The sequence below is a fragment of the Gasterosteus aculeatus genome, chromosome X, assembly GCF_964276395.1.
Source record: "Gasterosteus aculeatus chromosome X, fGasAcu3.hap1.1, whole genome shotgun sequence".
NCBI classification, from domain to species: domain Eukaryota; kingdom Metazoa; phylum Chordata; class Actinopteri; order Perciformes; family Gasterosteidae; genus Gasterosteus; species Gasterosteus aculeatus.
Window position 1 is genome coordinate 2,482,340 of NC_135698.1, and position 17,631 is coordinate 2,499,970.

General features: G+C 42.2%; 1 protein-coding gene across 2 annotated transcripts; it reads left to right on the top strand.

The window, feature by feature from the left end:
• The first annotated feature begins 637 nt into the window (after nt 1-637).
• Nucleotides 638-17,317, top strand: LOC144382946 (paired box protein Pax-6-like). Of its 2 annotated transcripts, XM_078082328.1 has the most exons (11): nt 638-803; nt 4,700-4,753; nt 8,629-8,759; nt 9,421-9,636; nt 10,194-10,356; nt 12,541-12,693; nt 13,534-13,616; nt 13,800-13,950; nt 15,206-15,315; nt 16,380-16,521; nt 16,720-17,317. In XM_078082328.1, the coding sequence occupies exons 1-11, from the start codon at nt 791-793 to the stop codon at nt 16,803-16,805; spliced, it is 1,302 nt and encodes a 433-aa protein (XP_077938454.1). In that variant the 5' UTR covers nt 638-790; the 3' UTR covers nt 16,806-17,317. The 2 variants fall into 2 exon arrangements, with proteins under 2 accessions (XP_077938454.1, XP_077938455.1); XM_078082329.1 differs by lacking the exon at nt 4,700-4,753 and having other exon boundaries at nt 655-803.
• Nucleotides 17,318-17,631: the final 314 nt, after the last annotated feature.

A 17,631-nucleotide genomic window follows, 5' to 3' on the forward strand; every position in this document is an offset into this window, starting at 1 on the left:
TGATGTAATCCATCAATAAATACTCGTATAATTATAAACTTATAATTGTGACATTCTTTTTTTTTTAATATGCATTCCTGCTTTCTTTTGGTGGTGAGGGAAAGATACGTAAAGATGAGAGGGGAGCGATCGGGGGGAACGCTGCTCTGGACCCGTCCGTCACTGCTATGCGAACACTCATTCCGAAGGCCTCTTTTCACGCCGCAGGGCTTCGGTTTGTTCCACGCGAGGCGCAGGAACCGGATCTCCTTCCACCGGCTTTCTAAGCACAAAGCGATAGTTTTAAGCACACGAGGCGGAAAGGGGATTTTGACAAAAGTTGTCAAACCTTTTATTCTGTCGGTCGAAATCGCGCGGCCTTTGAGCATTTGCTAATATCACGCCAATTAAGTACAGCGAACTGTACCGAAGCAGAACAAGGGATCAAGTGTGGGAGAATGATCAGGAGAGAGAGACACACACACACACACACACACACACACACACACACACACACATCACCCCTCTCTTTCTCTCACTCTTCAGTGAACAAGCTCTCAACACCCTAAAGCCCTAAACCCCTCCTCTCTCCCTCCCTCCCTCCCTCCCTCTCTCTCTCTCTCCCCATCAGTCCCTTCGCCCTCCCCCTCGCTCGTCTCCCTCCTCCTCCTCCTCCTCCTCAGAGGAGCAGCCCCGTCTCTCCCTGCATGCACTTGTTTCCTCAGTCAAGGAGAAACTAATTGGAGGAAAGAATAGAAGAAAAGGAGCTGTTGGAAAACTAAGCGAAACCAAAACTTTACTTCTCTGCAGCATGCCACAGAAAGGTAAGCTCCCTCTCTCCTTTCTCTCTCCTTTCTCTCTCCCTCTCGCTCTTCCCCCCTGTCCCTCGCATCCTCCTCCTCTCTCTCTCCATCAGTCTGAGGAAAAAGGGTTTTTTTTTTAGCGAATAAAGGACAAGATGAAGACGAAGTCATTCAGAACGTGGCCGTGGAAGAAATCAAACAGCTCAAAGTCAGTTGTCTACTTTAAGAAAGAAGAAAAAGGACAAGCGAGAACTACGGAGGCTGATTCCTCCACCTTTAAGAACAGACGACGTAGGTCGCGGACAAGTGTTTATGGACAAAAGGGACAAAAAAAAGAAGCAATGTTTGGAGAGGAAAGATAGATCGGTGTCAGAAAACCCCTGCAAACTTTCAAGTATAGGAAATGGAAGTAGTGCAAGTTTGGATATCTTTTGAAATAGTATAACTTGTTAATAATGTCCAACAGCTGTTGGTTCATTGGCAGCAGAGTTGGTTCATTTGAAGCAACGGGTGTTTGTGGAATCAAACATTTGATTAGAAGAAGCGTTGTCCAATAGCCCTCGATAAAGTTGGGAATAAATGATAAAATACACCTTTTACTGAAGCAGACACACAACTGAAAAAAACAACAACCCAACAATCTCCCGCTGTGGATTCCTCATAAACTCAGATTAAGTTTGACAGCGTCACCCCTCCGCTCCGCGTCAGACGGGGAGGGAAGTGACGCGCGCGGGGCCCGTGCGTGCACGCGCGAGCCGTTCGGACCCGAGCCCTGCGTGCGGGGCCCGTCGCGCGCAGGCTTCCAGGGGTCGGAACATCTTTTTTTTTTTTTTTTTGGAACAATATGTCAATAAATGTTTGGTAGGTTCTAGCGCGGTTTCACTTTTGGTTTACAGACAGACCTGTAATCATGTCCGTCATCCTCTGTCACTTTGTTTCACCCCCATCGGCGCTCGTTTGTTGTAAGGAAAACGCGTAACGCAAGAATGACGTCATGACTTAAAGCAAAGCAAACCTCTGCGCTGCTCGTTGTTTTCACAAAACTGATTCTTTTCTAAAGTATTTGTGTGTTTTATTGAATTGCATTGCAGTAGTGTCTGATGCTGAATGGTACAGATAATATACGGGTCCACTAAATGGTGCCCGGGGGATACAGACCAGAAGGTGAACTGTTTCCTGCTAAATTAATTCATTTAAAATGATCATGTCACCACGAGATACGTCGACCCTCTTCATAAACAAAAAACACAATTTGTACTTAATACTTTTGACTCTTCTGAGCCACCAAGAGTCAAAGTACAACTTGATTTATTTATTTTTTTATCTTATTAGCGCAATAGGGTATCATCAGTTTTAACATGTGCTTTTTATCCAACCTGTGTGGAGGCCTGAATGTTTGCATCACATTCACGAAAAAACAAAAACTATTTCTGGACGTCTGAAAAACGGATTAAAAAAAAAATCTTTATCATAGTCAAAGTGGTTATGAGTGTGAATATCTTCCTGATATTCCTACAAAACACGCCGCTTTGAAGCTATTTAAAATCCAGAATACAAGATGATAAAGTGACGATCCAATTAATCAAATTAAGTCTGCGGTTAATTAACGTCTTAATGAAATCGCAATCAATTAACTGCATGATTAATCAGGTCGGGAGTGACTTCTTCCATCGTGTGAATCTGAAACGCGTGCGAGTGTTGGTTTGTGTGCGTGCACGCGCGTGTGTTTGTTTGTGTCTTCTTGTTTGTGAACGGGAGCGCGCTGCTCCCACACGTTCCAACGGAGAGGAGATTTGCGCACCTGAGCCCCGTTTTCCCGGGGCACCCGATGCAGCGCGGCCAGCGATAGTTCGTATTAAAATAGATTAATAGTAAGAATTAGGTTTTTTTTTAAAACTTTTATAAATAGGCTGTTTTTTAAAGGAGCTGCATAACCCGAACACAGAAAGCAGTTATTCACGTGCACTAAAATACTATATCAAATACATACATTGCAAGATGATTTGCACCGTCTGGCCCTTTGAAACAGCCCATTCACGTTATTTTAACACAAGATCTTCCAATATCGTCCAGTTTTTTTTTTATATCTGGAGCAGCATAAATCAGCAGTATTTACAGCTTTGTTTGAATCCATTTAGACTTAAATGCAAGTCAACAAATTGTTTGGTTTCCACGTTTCGAATGAAGTTCGGGGCAACACAAGACGACGAGAACTTGGCGCATCTAATATTGGCGCACAAACACAGCGCACTGCATAAAAATGCAGTATTTTAGACATCTAAATACTTTTAACACGACCAAAACAGCGCATCAAAAGATCATTTATATTCAGTTCAACACGAATTATCTGTCCCATGAAGGTAAGTGCACATTATTTGTTGCCTGAGGCCAATTTACGGCGGGGATAACACCTGGATTAAACAGAATAAATAATGAATAACAACATATAAACGTGTTTTTGTTGTGTGGAACACATATAACACACATCCACGTTGCCATGCAGGCCCTTTGGCGTTAAATGTGGCCGTTCAGACCCGTCAATCATTGTCGTCACCATTAACGCTCATCGTGGACATGTGGCTCTCTTCTGCTCATATATGAATGAAACTTTTCTTTTCTTTTCCCATCGTTGATCAGCGTGTTCAGCGGAACCAGCTCCTTTTCATGTTCCGCGGTGCTGGTCAAATTGGGCTCCCCGCCGGGCTTTTGTTCCGCCGGGTTTTTTTTTTTTTTTTGGTAACGAGCCGCGGCGACACCAGAGAGCCGCGCGCGCAACAAAAGGCCGCCGGCCGTTTGGCGCGCGGAGGCGCCGCGCGTCCCTCCCGCCCTTTGTCTCCTTTCACGCGGAGAAAGGCGCCCAGTCACAGCCGGGACGAGGTGGCCGCGGCCGGCATGTGCGTGTGTGTGTGTGCGTGTTCATTATGCAGGTTGTTAATGACAAGAGCTTCGCAGAAGTAGCGCTGCTTTGAAGCTTTTATCGGAAAGCGTCTTTTTTTCTTCCAGGCCAACCGAAAAGGGGCCTCGGGTTTGAGTTTTTTTTTTTTTAGGAGGCAGCGGAGGGAATTTTATTGACAACAAATAGTTATTGTGTTACGGCGGTGTTCGCCTCCAATCTCAGCTGGTAGTGAATGAGGATCTTTTTAACTAGGTGAGAGAATATTAAACAAGTGTCAACAAATGCGGAGACACTCCGAAAAATAAACATAATAAATAATGGCAAAAGTGCCATTTCCCTTCATCTTGATCTATTCCTGAATGAATCATATTATTTTGAAAAATGAGCCGTATTTTATGAAGAAGTCTGGTATTTTGCTGTGTACTTTTGATGTATCAGAAATACGTTTCAAATGAGTCCTCAAAGGGGAAAAAAAGCCTTTAATCCCGGAGATTACTGTGAATGTCCCAAATGAAGTGAAGTATTTTTGTTGCCTATAACTCACATGAAGTCATTATGTAGATTTTGTTTAGTTTGGCTTTTATTTAAAGGTACAAGATCAACCACGTGTTTAAAATGGGGGGGGGGGGGGGTCAGTTATGTGAACTAAAGCTTTTATTTCAATGATACACATTAATGTCTCTCATAGAGATTAAAAAAAAGGCCAGATCTGTACAATAAAAGACGTAAATGTGATTCAATCCTTCAAATGTTTTAGCTTCATTGAGGATAAATGGCTTTCTGCCGTGTTGGACATAGAGAGACATGGACTCTCAGGGTGGGACACACGTCTCTGCTGGTGGACTTCACCATATGAGCCAACGGCAGAACGAGGGCCGGGCCGCCGGCTTTTCACTTTGCGGGTCTGACGAATCGAGGATGTTTTTTCTCTCTCTCCGATTCCCGCCCCAGAACGCGGGAAGAGGTGAGAGGCGAACACGTGCTGCGACGCGCTCTGATACGTATGTCTCGCTCTGTTTAGATTTCAGGAGTCAAACAAGCTGGGAGACGGGCGTCGCCTCCATGATGCAAAACAGTGAGTTCATGCCGCACACACTTTGTTTCTCTCGCACTTTTGATCTTATGAATGATCACGTGAAAGTTCATCAGAGAAAAGATTGGCTATAACTTTCATCGGCGCCGTCGCGCACAAACAGAAGAAACGGGGCTCAAAAGAATCACTTGATGAAAGTAACTTTAAATGAATTTACCGATTGGACGTTTGAACACCTCTGTGCACTACGTGAAGTTTAGTCCGGGCTGAATGAAACGTTTTGAGTTGAACTGACAATGAACTCCACCTGATCTCTTCTTTCTCACTGCGGGACAAGAGGTCCATGCTGTCTGCAGTGAAGGTGTGTGGATTCCTTCTCTCTCTCGCTGTGTGTGTGTGCTTGTTTCTTTGTATCCTGCATCCGTCCTCCGACCGGTGTCGATCGCACACACTACACGATGCTCCCCCCCCCCCCCCGCTGAGCCTTCGTTGATGATGCTGTTTGCCAGGTTTACGTTGGGCAGCAGCATCGGGTCAACTGTTATCGCCTCATCTCCACTTTAATCAATTCTGGGAGGTTGTGAGCCGTAACTGAAGGTGAACACCAATATTCATTTGCCCCGAGATCATTAGCGAGTGAAGCACAGGTTACATTAGTAATGGATTGGGAGGAAAGTGGGTTCAGTCAATCGGCTCCCGGAGCGCCGAAAGAAAGTGACGGGTACAACCGGCCGGAGGGCGGATGGTCGTGCAAAAGCCAAAAACGTCATGCTTACAGAAAGGGCGCGTTTGTAATTTAACAGCGGCTGTTATTCATTAATTCTACATGCGATTGTTGATTGTTACGTTTGCAGCCTGATCTCCAAAACCTGTTCGTAAAAATGTTGAAAATCTTGAACATACAAATTTGTGGTGATACATGCGAAATAAATACGGACTGCAACTGATGACGTCGCCCCGTTCAAAGTGAACGGTGACCTGCGCCCCGTAAACACACTTTGTGAAGTCTAACCATGTAAAATAAACCTGTTATGATTGCGTTTTTAACGGGAAATCAATGTTAACTTGTAAGAATAGAAAACTAACCCTAACCCCCTCAAAAAATCCAACATGGCGGAGAGACGTTCCCTCAAGAATCCGACATGGTCCGCCATGTTGTTCACTCGAGGGGGCGTGTCTTAACCACCGCCAGTTCCTATCTATTGTTACGAATTTGTATGTACAAATGTATGTTTTCGTGTACATTTTTACGAGCAGCTTTTGGAGATCACGTCGCACGTTTTATATGCAACGATGTGCAACAAAGTATTCAATGGGCAGCCGTCTTTTATCGTGCTAGTTATTTTGTTACACTTGGTAGTTACTTTTTCATGTGATGATAGAAAGTAACAACAAAAGTACCGCGTGGCAGGCGGCCATTTGTTTTGTGCGACAGTTGCTTTATCACACGTGCACTTTATTGTTTTTGGTGTCTTAACTGAAAGGAAACATGCTCATTTTGAGAGGGGGACTATTTAAATTTTAAGGGACTCCTTCTTGGTCTACTGACGTCGGCAAAACCCTGAAACATCCCCCAAAAAAGTTGTATTCATCCCTATTAAGTCATTACAGGATTCCTACAACAACGCACACCTTTTTGTTCTCCAGCGTTTGGGGGGGTTTGGCCTCCGTTGAGCTGAGTCAACCACACGTGTAGACCCTCCCTCCCTCCCTCTCTTGTGTTTTTGAACTCTTCCACACGCGTGTGTGTGTGTGTGTGCGTGTCACACAGAGGGACCACAGCCAAATTAGCTCCATATGTCCATATGTCTGTATATTAATTGTGTTTCAGCGGAGGAAACGCCTGTGTTCCTCTGGGGAACGGCGGCGTGATTAAAATCTCTACAGCGATGCGGTTGAGCGCGAGTGAGAGTTAGGGTGAAATAATCTGCCGTCACAAAGTCAACCGCGGCTTCCACGTGGGCCACGACACTCGAATTTAATTAGCCAGAAGAGAAGTTCAAAGCCTCGAACAGTATGAGGTGTATTGGAAAGTTTTTTTCCATTTGTTTAGACCACATTTTGATCGATTTTGATTTAGACTTTTATTAATGGCATCTTTTTTATGTGTTTTCTCATACTGCATAGAGAAGTTGTGTGACTTTGGCGTTCAAATAGATACTGTTCAAATGGTTGAATCAAAACAAATTGTCCCTCCAGGCTCCTTTAAAGTCAAAATGTCAAATTATTTATTATAATAAAGGGAATAGAAATAATATGCCGGTACTTAAAATCAACTCAACATGCATTCATTAAAAAAAGATTACATTTTTATCAACCAAAGAAAATGTCCAGACAGAGAATTTGTGAGAAAAGTCAGTTTTTAAGGTCCAACAGTGCATTTCTGTTATGTTGTGACTTTTCTTTTGAATTGTAAATGTGTTTCTTTACTTTATTGTGTTTTATTTGCAGTTATTTGCATTACTGTTATGTGTTATCAACGGTTAGATACATTGTGTTTTCGTCAGTATGACCAATTGTGTAGTCGCAGGTTTAAAATAATACACTACTAAAATTGATGGATTTTAATCTTTCTTTTAACACACATGTATAACCTACCAAAGCCGGTGTCTGCAAAGGAAAAAGAATATGTTTCGCTTCTAGTAATTTATGTGACGTAATATTTAAAGCAGCTCCACCTCACTACTCTCACTGTGTGTGTGTGTGTGTGTGTGTGTATTTGTGTATAGGTTATTAATATCCCGCCAAGAGGTTTATAAATCTGCAATATGCTTTCCCCCACAGAACCATTAACAGACAATAGACAATTGATTCAGTGTAAATCCCTACTTAACCTGCACAGCGTTACAGCCCAGAATATCTTCCAGACTGGAAGCATTTTAATATTTCAGATCAGAACCTTTCAATTGTTTGTTAAATTTGTTTGTTTACTCATGGTAAATTGTAGATACAGACTGTATTTGTATATCTCTTTTCTGATGACCACTCCACACTAAATGTCATCCTTCACCCATTCACACACTGATGAAAGGAGCTCCCATATATGAAGCGATCCGCAAACAAATGCATCCACAAATATAAATATAGCTCGTAATAGTGTGTGTGTTAAACTGTATTTGTAAATCCTTCACTTTGCATTTTTATATCGAATATATTTGTGAATTGCTCTGTGCGGATTTGTGCAATTTTCTATGTGCATTTGCAATTATTGAGACTGAGCTGACCCCATAGCCATACACACTGCCACCTTCCTATCAGTAACTAACATTCACACCTTGGTTTAAAATAGGTTTTTCAAAACTGATGATGAAGTAAAAAATCAACTAAACAAAGTCGACCACCAAAAAAAAAATTAGTTGGTTATTAGTGCTGGTCAAAAATGAAAATAAAATTGATTAATCACATTACTGTTCTGTATTTAACAGCAATTAATCGCATTATTAACAGCAATTAATCACAGTACGCGCAAAATTGAATAATAGATTAAAAACTTGTGTATTGCACGCTTTTATTTAATAGTAATGTTGCTCTGGCAACACTGTTTTCTTTTTGTTCCTAAGCAGGTACCAAAAGAAACATTTGTCTTTTATCAGGGAACAGCATAATACAGTGTATGTGGGCAAGCTTACACAGTGTAGACATGGGTCAGTCCACTGAGCGTCAGGCCAAAGCATTAATTACATTGTTGTACTAACCATGAATGAATTACTGAGAAGGCCCACAAACTACATGTAGTGTGTTGTTATACGCCTCTAACCTTTGCTCCTTGCTGTATGCCCCCCCCCCCCCCCCCCCGATCATTTTAGTTTGCCTTCGCTTTTCATTACTTACTTTTCCAATTAAATTAAATCATTATTTGAATCACTGCAGGGCAGTAAACAGCTTGCTGAAAACCTTTTTTTCTGTTGTGTGCGTAGGTCACAGTGGAATAAACCAGCTTGGAGGTGTGTTTGTGAATGGGAGACCTTTACCTGATTCGACCAGGCAGAAGATAGTGGAGCTGGCGCACAGTGGAGCTCGACCTTGTGACATATCCAGAATACTGCAGGTAATCTTGTCATGCTTACACTAGATGCAGACTGGTCAAGCAAAGAAACATGCAGTACAAATGGTGTTCAGCAGAAAGGTGAACATGGTATAATGTCCTCCTAAGAAATAGACTGGCCATTAATTCCTGGAAATGCTGACCCATCACCAAAGCAGTAACACACAAGGAATAGTGGGAGGTGGCGTGATGGTCGCGGCGGATGATTGGGTTGACGAGGCATGTGACTTTGACATTGGAGATCACTGCTTGTTTCCTTTGATCAGCATAAGGCTCTTTTGAGCTCTTTCGAGCACTCCGCTGATTTAGCATCACAATCCTATTACATTGTTGGACAGTTCCTTGGCAAGGTCTGGTCAGCACTCTTCTTACTCCATCCACACACACGGATGTTTTTCTTCTGGAACTTTAAACTTTCTGCTTCAACCACTGACTCAATGACATCACTGCAAGTTAAGATTTTGCACTGCTCGGTAGAGATGCCAAAAGCAACTGTGGATGCAACTTATTCACACACGCAATACGACTCAAAAACACAATTACAAAATTAATCACCTTTAACCATTGCTGTGATTGTTCCGTCTACCAAACAGAAACTTCTTTATTATTTGTTCTTGCTCCGGCTATGAATGACATGTCTGATGTGTGCTGTTTTTGTGTCCAGGTGTCAAACGGCTGTGTAAGTAAGATCTTGGGTCGGTATTACGAGACAGGTTCGATTCGTCCCCGGGCCATAGGAGGGAGTAAACCAAGGGTGGCAACTACAGAGGTGGTGGGGAAGATCGCTCAGTACAAGAGGGAGTGTCCGTCCATCTTCGCCTGGGAGATCAGAGACCGACTGCTGGCAGAGGGAGTTTGCACCAGTGACAATATACCCAGTGTAAGACTTTTCTGTTCAGCCAAGTTATGTCAGTCAGGGGTTTGTGCAAGGAAACCTGGACTTGAGCAAAACGTGTGTATAATAATGGAGGTATTTATTTTTAGAAAAAGTTTGCAATCAGTAATGGTTCTAATAGTTTGTTAGAGTGGGCAGATGTGGTCTTAAAGTCTTATGGTCTTCAGTCAAACTGAATTTAAAACGTCTTAATCGTCTGTACTGTGAGAATTCCTTTAGCAAAGTACTGTCACAAAAAGGATTTAAATCAAATCCTTCACATTTCAATGGACCCTTAAATAGTGGGTTTGCTTCATTGATGAACGGAGGTCATGATATTACTGGTTGAACACTGTTGGTTGTAGTTTTCGTGAGCACACGTCTATTTGGGTTTTACATTGACCAAAAAGATATTGGATTTCTGCACATATTGTTAAATATATTTGATGATTGTAGTGTTACTTGGACACGATGCCATTGACCAATCCGGTCATTAATTCTCTGCCTTAAATATCCACCAAAATATTTGCTCTTATTTAATTCTGGTTTGTGCTTATCACCAGGTGTCCTCAATAAATCGAGTCCTCAGGAATCTGGCCAGTGATAAGCAGCAAATGGGCACAGTGGGAGCTGAAGGGATGTTCGACAAACTCAAGATGCTCAATGGACAAACCACCTGGGCAGGACGCTCAGGGTGGTACTCTGGGACTACGCTCACTACCACTGGTAAGACGCCAACGCCACCGAGACTGTACAGTGCTGGTGGTGACGAGATGGAGCAGAAGCGAGGTCTGGGTTTCAGCGAAGATAATTAGAGACAAGGTAAAAACAAGTCCAGAGATTATCGGAACTATTTTGGCCTGAACAAGAACAATCGAGTACTAGATGAGAGAAGAGATGAGTTTGTTTTTATCTAGCTTTCGTGGCAGACATACCCCAAAATCATGTTCATGTCAGTCTTTATGCTACTAACACATCCGGGATGGAAGGCGGATTAGTACAAAATCTGGTAAACTGCCATGTGAATGAGAAATTAATATTGATTTATTTGGCGGATCATTTTTGTACTTTTTAATAAATAATTATTTATTTGAACCAAAAACAGTATATATTCCTGAAGCAGTAGATTCGTTGCTAATCCTAAATCCAATCAAGCATTTCACGTTCCCCACCTAATACTAACAGTTTTGTTGCTGAAATCTTAACAAAGTATTTTGTTCTTTCCCTAAAATAAGTAGTTTTAAACCATAAACCTAACTAACCATTTCATGTTCTATTTCCTTAACTTAATTAAGTACTTTTCTTTTGGTGGTTTCGTGTGAATTTTTCTTTCCATCAATCATGTCAATTGGATGCAATGTAGACTCAATTTTCCCCATGAAAGTCCACCGTATTTAAGTGAGAGTACACATCTTTTGCTACGGATTACAAAGATTGCAATAAAGTTTTCCCCTTCCTATTTACTATTCCTATCACTCACATTTTATGTATATCAATTTATGTCCCTTATTGCTGACTGTGGCCTTCTTGAGTCAGATATGCCCCATGGTGGCATGCCTTGAATACAAAAAAATGCATTGACATTATACGAGGTAAAGGAGTTAAAATTAGCAGCATCCTTCCGTTTGTGTCTGAGTGCCTCATTTGCTGTATGGCAGGAACGGTAAAACGAAGCCATGCTATACTACCAAGGCTGCTGCCTGCCGTGTGTGTGTGTGGGAGGGGAGGGAGAATGGTTCGTCTGCCCTCGTTTGTGTCTCTTTCTGCCTGACTGACTGTGACACTGAGCAATGGCTTCATTCTGTTTCGGAGCCTCCGTCCGCTGGGGATGGTAAATAATTAGGCTAGCAGCACGAATAACAAGAGTTCCACGAGGAGCTGGAGTCAAGCTCCCGTCTGCTCGGGGGTTCCTCCGTTGGAGAACGTCACTCTGAAGGTTCCATGTACTTTTACTCAGGTTCATTTAATGGATTATAGAACAACATATTGCTTTGTCTACGCTGTCCGTGGCCTGGGTTGGAGTCTAGTAATGTAGCCACTGATTGAGTTGGTATTTCTAAAATAACAGCTGGAGCGGTGTAGACCCAATAAAATAAATAAGAATTGAGGTCAAAATCATTCCTCCAGGCTCCTGTTAGAAACGGTGTCATTAGTACGCTACAATTATCAGAACAATTTTCTAAATTCTGTGCTGAGGTTTGGTTTTCAGTGTTTTTTCTTTAGATGCTCGTGTAGTTCTCTCCTTGTGTACAGGTAATAGTATTTCTGTAAATGTTTACATTTTAGCTGCTACACTTCGAAGTGGATTAATGTTATTTCACCCCACTACCTTCATGTTATGGCTGGAGTTACTAGTTACTTTATAATTGGAGATTTCACATATAAAACAAAGAAAAAATATAAAGTTCTATTTAAGTCATTCCCAAATTTGCCTCAGGGCTTTGCAGTCTGTACAAATGCAACATCCTCAGTCCCAAAACCCTCACATCGCCACAGGAAAGACTCTCCCAGAAATGAAACACAGAGAAAAAGGAAGAAAGCTTAGTGAGAACGGCAGAGGATGATCCCCTCTCCCGAGATGGACAGACAGCGATGGATGTTAAGTGTAGAGGAAGAAGAAGAAGATCAAAGATGTACAATACGTTTAATTCATACAGAATCATTCTAATGTTGAGAGTAAGACAGGACCAGGAACAACCACCATCAGATATAAACACCAACTACAGAAACCTGTATGAACAACCAAAGTGCCGTTGTATCTTCATTAGGCACAATCTTCTTATTTTTGTTGTATACAACTATAACAATAATGTATTTTTTTACTTAATGGAATCTTTTGACATTGTACAATGTGAAAACCTGTCCAAGCCTAAGCCCAACTTCCCTTCCTTCCTCCTTTGCTTGGTCCAGAGTGTCCACAGGCAGAGGCAGGAGACAACGCCATATCGGTCAGTCCCAACTGCGAGGACTCGGAGGAGACTCAGATGAGGCTTCAGCTGAAGAGAAAACTGCAGAGGAACAGAACGTCATTCACACAGGACCAGATAGAAGCACTGGAGAAAGGTACCCGGGAGTTGTATATCAGTACATAATACACCCATGCACATGCTAAGTGGTTCCACAATGACAGTGACTCTCTGAATCACTTGTTTTATTGAAAACCGGATATTGGTGCTGCATTTTACGTCTTTAATTGTCCACTTAGACGAGGGGAAAGAAAACAACAATTTATTATTAAATGATTCATTTTAATACTATTCAATTGATGAGAAAGTGTGTCCAAACTTTTGACTGGTGCTGTACGTTAGTCAATACTTTACCCCATTCACTTGTTGTGTCTTTGACATTTATGTAATTAAGAAAACATTTCTTTAAAGGCCGCTTTATCAAAATGGGTTTACTCCAATCAAATCTCCACTTCACTAGTTTAAATATACCAAACTCGCTTTGCTATCTGTATTCTGAAGGTTACATAGAGGGGATTGTTGTTCATATATCATTTATATCCTGATTTAAACATATTATTAAAAAGAAAATAGATGTTGACATTCATTTTTGATTCATGGAGTGATACAAAGGCCAATTCAAAACTGCCACTCTAAAAACCGCTGACTCTAATATCTCAACAAAATGAAATGAGACATTTCATCGGGTTTTTTCTAGGTTTTTGTTAAATCATCTAGAATTATTACCCAATCAGTAGCAGTTGGCAATAAAGTGCAGTTTACAGTTTACTATGAATCAGGTAACCATTGAGGCGTCTGTTTTCGCTTACTTTCATCGTAGTGTGAGTTGTGCACTCATTGCTTCAATATTATTGTCTTAATCTGGATTGACCTTGCTGATTTACAACAATTAGAAATGGCACAACTAAAGTCCTCATGTAATGTCTTTTTGTTGCAGAGTTTGAAAGGACTCACTATCCAGATGTGTTTGCCCGAGAACGCCTTGCCAACAAAATAGACCTTCCAGAGGCCAGAATACAGGTAGGCTCTATTAAATGTAATTATTTGAAGTGTGTATGTAAGTCTTCTGGTAATATACTATGCTTTTTCCCTTAAATTACATTAATGAAACATATGGACGTGTCAGTATTCAGTCGGTAATAGAAGTGTGAACCCTCCTTCAACCTTATAACAACGTATGTCTTTTTCTTTTCTATTGCGCAGGTTTGGTTTTCCAATAGACGAGCCAAGTGGAGAAGAGAGGAGAAGCTCAGAAATCAACGTCGTCAAGTGTCCAACTCCTCCAACCACATTCCCATCAGCAGCAGCTTCAACCCCAGTGTTTACCAGCCGATTCCACAACCTACCACTCCAGGTACTGACAAGGACGTGTTCTACAAGTACATATACGATTACACCGAAACATATAATTAGCATAGTAACTAGTTACCACTTGAGTTGATTTCTACTAAAACTAAATTTGGCGTATAATACCTTTGGGTTGTCCTTTTGGATGTTTTTGTCCTTTCTTGTGATCTGTCTTGTGATAAGTTTCACATTTTGGCAGATGAACTGATACGCTAACCTTGTAGCCATGACTCAAGAATTGATTATGACAATGCCAAATACAAGGCACGGCTTGCTGCTTCTTTCTTGCTACGGTTTGTATTGTATCTAAACGTCATTAATAGTTTGTTGTCGTCTAGCTCACCGTCCTCCCAAAGGAAACAAATCATAAGCCTACTATCGGCACCAATGACAACCACCTTCTCTGTTAAAAACGGAAACTCTCTAAAATGAGGCAATACCACTGTGGCTCCAGTATCGTACGTCAAGGTATTAGAATGCAAAGGACTTACATAGCAGCTTTTTTATTCAAATTTTTAGAGTTTGGAATTTTGCTCAACTTCACCTAGACACACAGGGGGGGAGCCGGGAATCAAACTAATTCAATTCAATTCATTTGAATCGCCTCAGAGGGCTTTACAAAATGTACACTTGCAACATCTCCAGTCCGGGAACCCTCACATGGTACCGTAAAAATCCCCTCTATGCGGAGAAAAAAGGAAGAAACTTAAGTGAGTGGGGTGAGAGAGATAAGAGACAAAGTACACCCTGGATTGGTCAATTGCAGGGCTGAGGCGGAGACAAACAACCATTCACTCAGAGTCACCAACTAACCTGAGCGTGTGTTCGGACTGTGGGAAGAAGCTGGAGAACCCGGACCCACGCAGACACGGGGAGAACATGCAGACCCCGCGCAGAAAGGCCGCTGGAGTTGAACCCAGCCACTTCTTGCTGTGAGGCAACGCAGCTAACCCCCAAACCACCGTGCCGCCCCACCAGTAATGGTAGTGGGAATAATAATAGTGCTAGAAGCCGTAAGTGCCAGCAGGGCCATGGCAGGAACCGGGTCCAGATATAAGCATGATGTACGGAAACCTGCCAGGACCATAAAATTAATGGGTTCAAAACATAATGGGAATGGGAGCCTGTGACAAAAGATATACATTACATGGGCCAAACATCTCTCCTGCCGCCACCAATATCATGGTAGTCTCATATGTTAAGTCACATTGCCTTGGATACTGTAAAACCAGTCTGTGTTTTCTCCATCCTTGTCTCTCTAGTGTCCTTCTCATCAGGAACCATGTTGGGAAGGTCAGACCCAGTTCTGTCCAACAGCTACAGCCTAGCAGCCATGCCCAGCTTCAGTATGGCTGCCAGCCTGCCTATGCAAGTAAGAATATTGCAAACAAGACAGCACATTACGTAACCATCCTCCAACAACTCAATCAGGAGATAATTCGTATTATCGGGTACTTGTTTCAGCTCGGGTTAGCTAACCACAAGTGTTACCACAGTTTCATACAACATGTGTAAATGTTTGCCAACGGTTAAAGTAGATCATTATGAAACTCGTCAATCCTTGAACCTCGAGAGTGGCGGTATTTGAAGGCCTTGAAACTCTTTCATCAACGCTGACTAGACCTCCTGGATCCTATTTGGTCTTCTCACCTGCACCTGTAGACATTGGGCCATAACAAAACCCACGTTCCTTGCATGGTTTAAACGCTGAGATCACCCGCATTGCCGAATAAACACCAGATGGAGAGCTCAATGTCTTTCAAGTTTAAAAGTATTTATTTTAAAGTATTTTCTTTCTTTCCTTCTATTTTCTGTGCACCTACCAGCACACATTCAGCATGTTATTTGCTTATATTTAACAAACAGCTAGCTGTGAATAATAACACTGAACCTGTGTGTTCTGATGCCACCAACGGGAAAAGGAGAGGTGAGGAAAGAGCTCTCATTGGAGGCGCAAAAACCTCCTTCTCCTTCGTCTAACCTCCGATGGCCGTAGAAAATCAGTCCATCGCCACACAGATTGAAACAGCTGGTGGCGGGGCCGAGGACCCTGACTGCGCCCAGTTTAATAGTTGTTACAACAGCAATCTACTCTTTTGCTGTTTGAGATTTGAACATTTTTATCTTTTGAATAGTTTTCTTTTGTTTGTTTTTAGTGCTGGGCAATAATTATAATTATTAATCGCGATTAATTGCAACTAATCTCAATAATTTCCTTCTATTTTCTCTGCAGTTTAAGGGTCCTGCGTGTGTCAGATCTGTTGTCGGTCACTGTATTCAATTTAACTCATTAACCATAATGTTTGCTGTTGAAAAAAGGAATTGATTGAATTATTAGCGTTAACGCTGTCAATCTTGCATGATGCCAACACGATGGGGAATGGCTCATTAAGGTGGCCAATTCTGCTAATGGTTAACACACATTAATGTTTCCAGGCATCCAGCCAGCCCTCTTATTCCTGCATGCTGCCCACCAGCCCCACTTTAAATGGAAGAAGTTATGAGACATATACTCCTCCACACATGCAGCCACACATCAACAGCCAGTCAGTGACGTCCTCTGCAACATCGTCAACAGGTAGGAAGACACAAACTCACAACTGGTGCCCTGTTGAATGCCCTGTACGGACTGTGTTTAACATGGAAATACTTGCATCTGTACTTGGTGTGCAACATCTATAACTGGCTCTGTGTTGAGTCAAAACACATATTTCATATTTCTCATATTGTGCCGCGGCGGTCATCTGTAACGACCCATTGGTTCTCCCATCACCAGGTTTGATTTCCCCTGGTGTCTCCGTTCCGGTCCAAGTTCCAGGAAATGAAGCGGACATGTCACAGTACTGGCCACGCCTGCAGTGATGTCATTTCCCGAACCAGGAAATCCCTTTTTTGAGATGACTGCTGCAATACAACTGTATGGGTCCGAGCGTGATCTACCCCCGAATCCACTGCTTGAATGTAAAGACGGAGCTGAAGCCGACTTCCCTGCAGCAAGATGAATATGAAGGAATTACTGTCATTAATGTTTGCGAGAGAAAATGTTCAAACCGAATTCTGGAGACAAGCATGGACACAAGTACTCTTCCCAATGAAAGGATTTTAAAATTTACTCTAAATCAGTACCAACGCAGCCACTGTACAACCGGATCTAAGTTCCTTTGGAGATCCGTCGCTACATAATCCCCAGCTGCCTGGAAAGTGTCGTCGATGAGGACACTTTGGCACGAGACCAGAGAGAAAAGCTCTTGCCTGAGGAGGATCAGGAAGGTGGACGTATCCCCACAACTGTCAGTTCCTAATTGATATCATGTCGGTGGATTTGTAGTAACACAAAAAAAACCTACTGAAAATAAAGGGATGGACTTAATAAATGAACTGTGAAGTTGTATCATCAGCAGATTCCAAGGGATCTGCACGGGGCCGTGTATAGACTTTCAATTCTGTTGATATGTGTTTGGTATTGTAAAAAAAGAAAACTATTTGGTTGTGATCTGTTTACTGGCATGGACTGCCAGTTAAAACGAATGTTTACGGAAGAGGTTCGAGGGGGGGGGGGGGGGGGGTCTCACTCTGTTTTAATCACACGTGTCCATAAACATTACAGCAGGACATCTATTGAAAGACCGGAAGCAAAAGCAACACCCTGCTAGCTTATAAAAAGTGAACATCGGCTCGCGTCAGGGAT

Bases quoted from the DNA above. Each gene is read 5' to 3' on its own strand.
- LOC144382946 (XM_078082328.1), top strand. The intron at 13,617-13,799 runs GTAGGCTCTATT...TCTATTGCGCAG, and splicing joins TTCCAGAGGCCAGAATACAG to GTTTGGTTTTCCAATAGACG. The intron at 15,316-16,379 runs GTAAGAATATTG...TAATGTTTCCAG, and splicing joins CTGCCAGCCTGCCTATGCAA to GCATCCAGCCAGCCCTCTTA.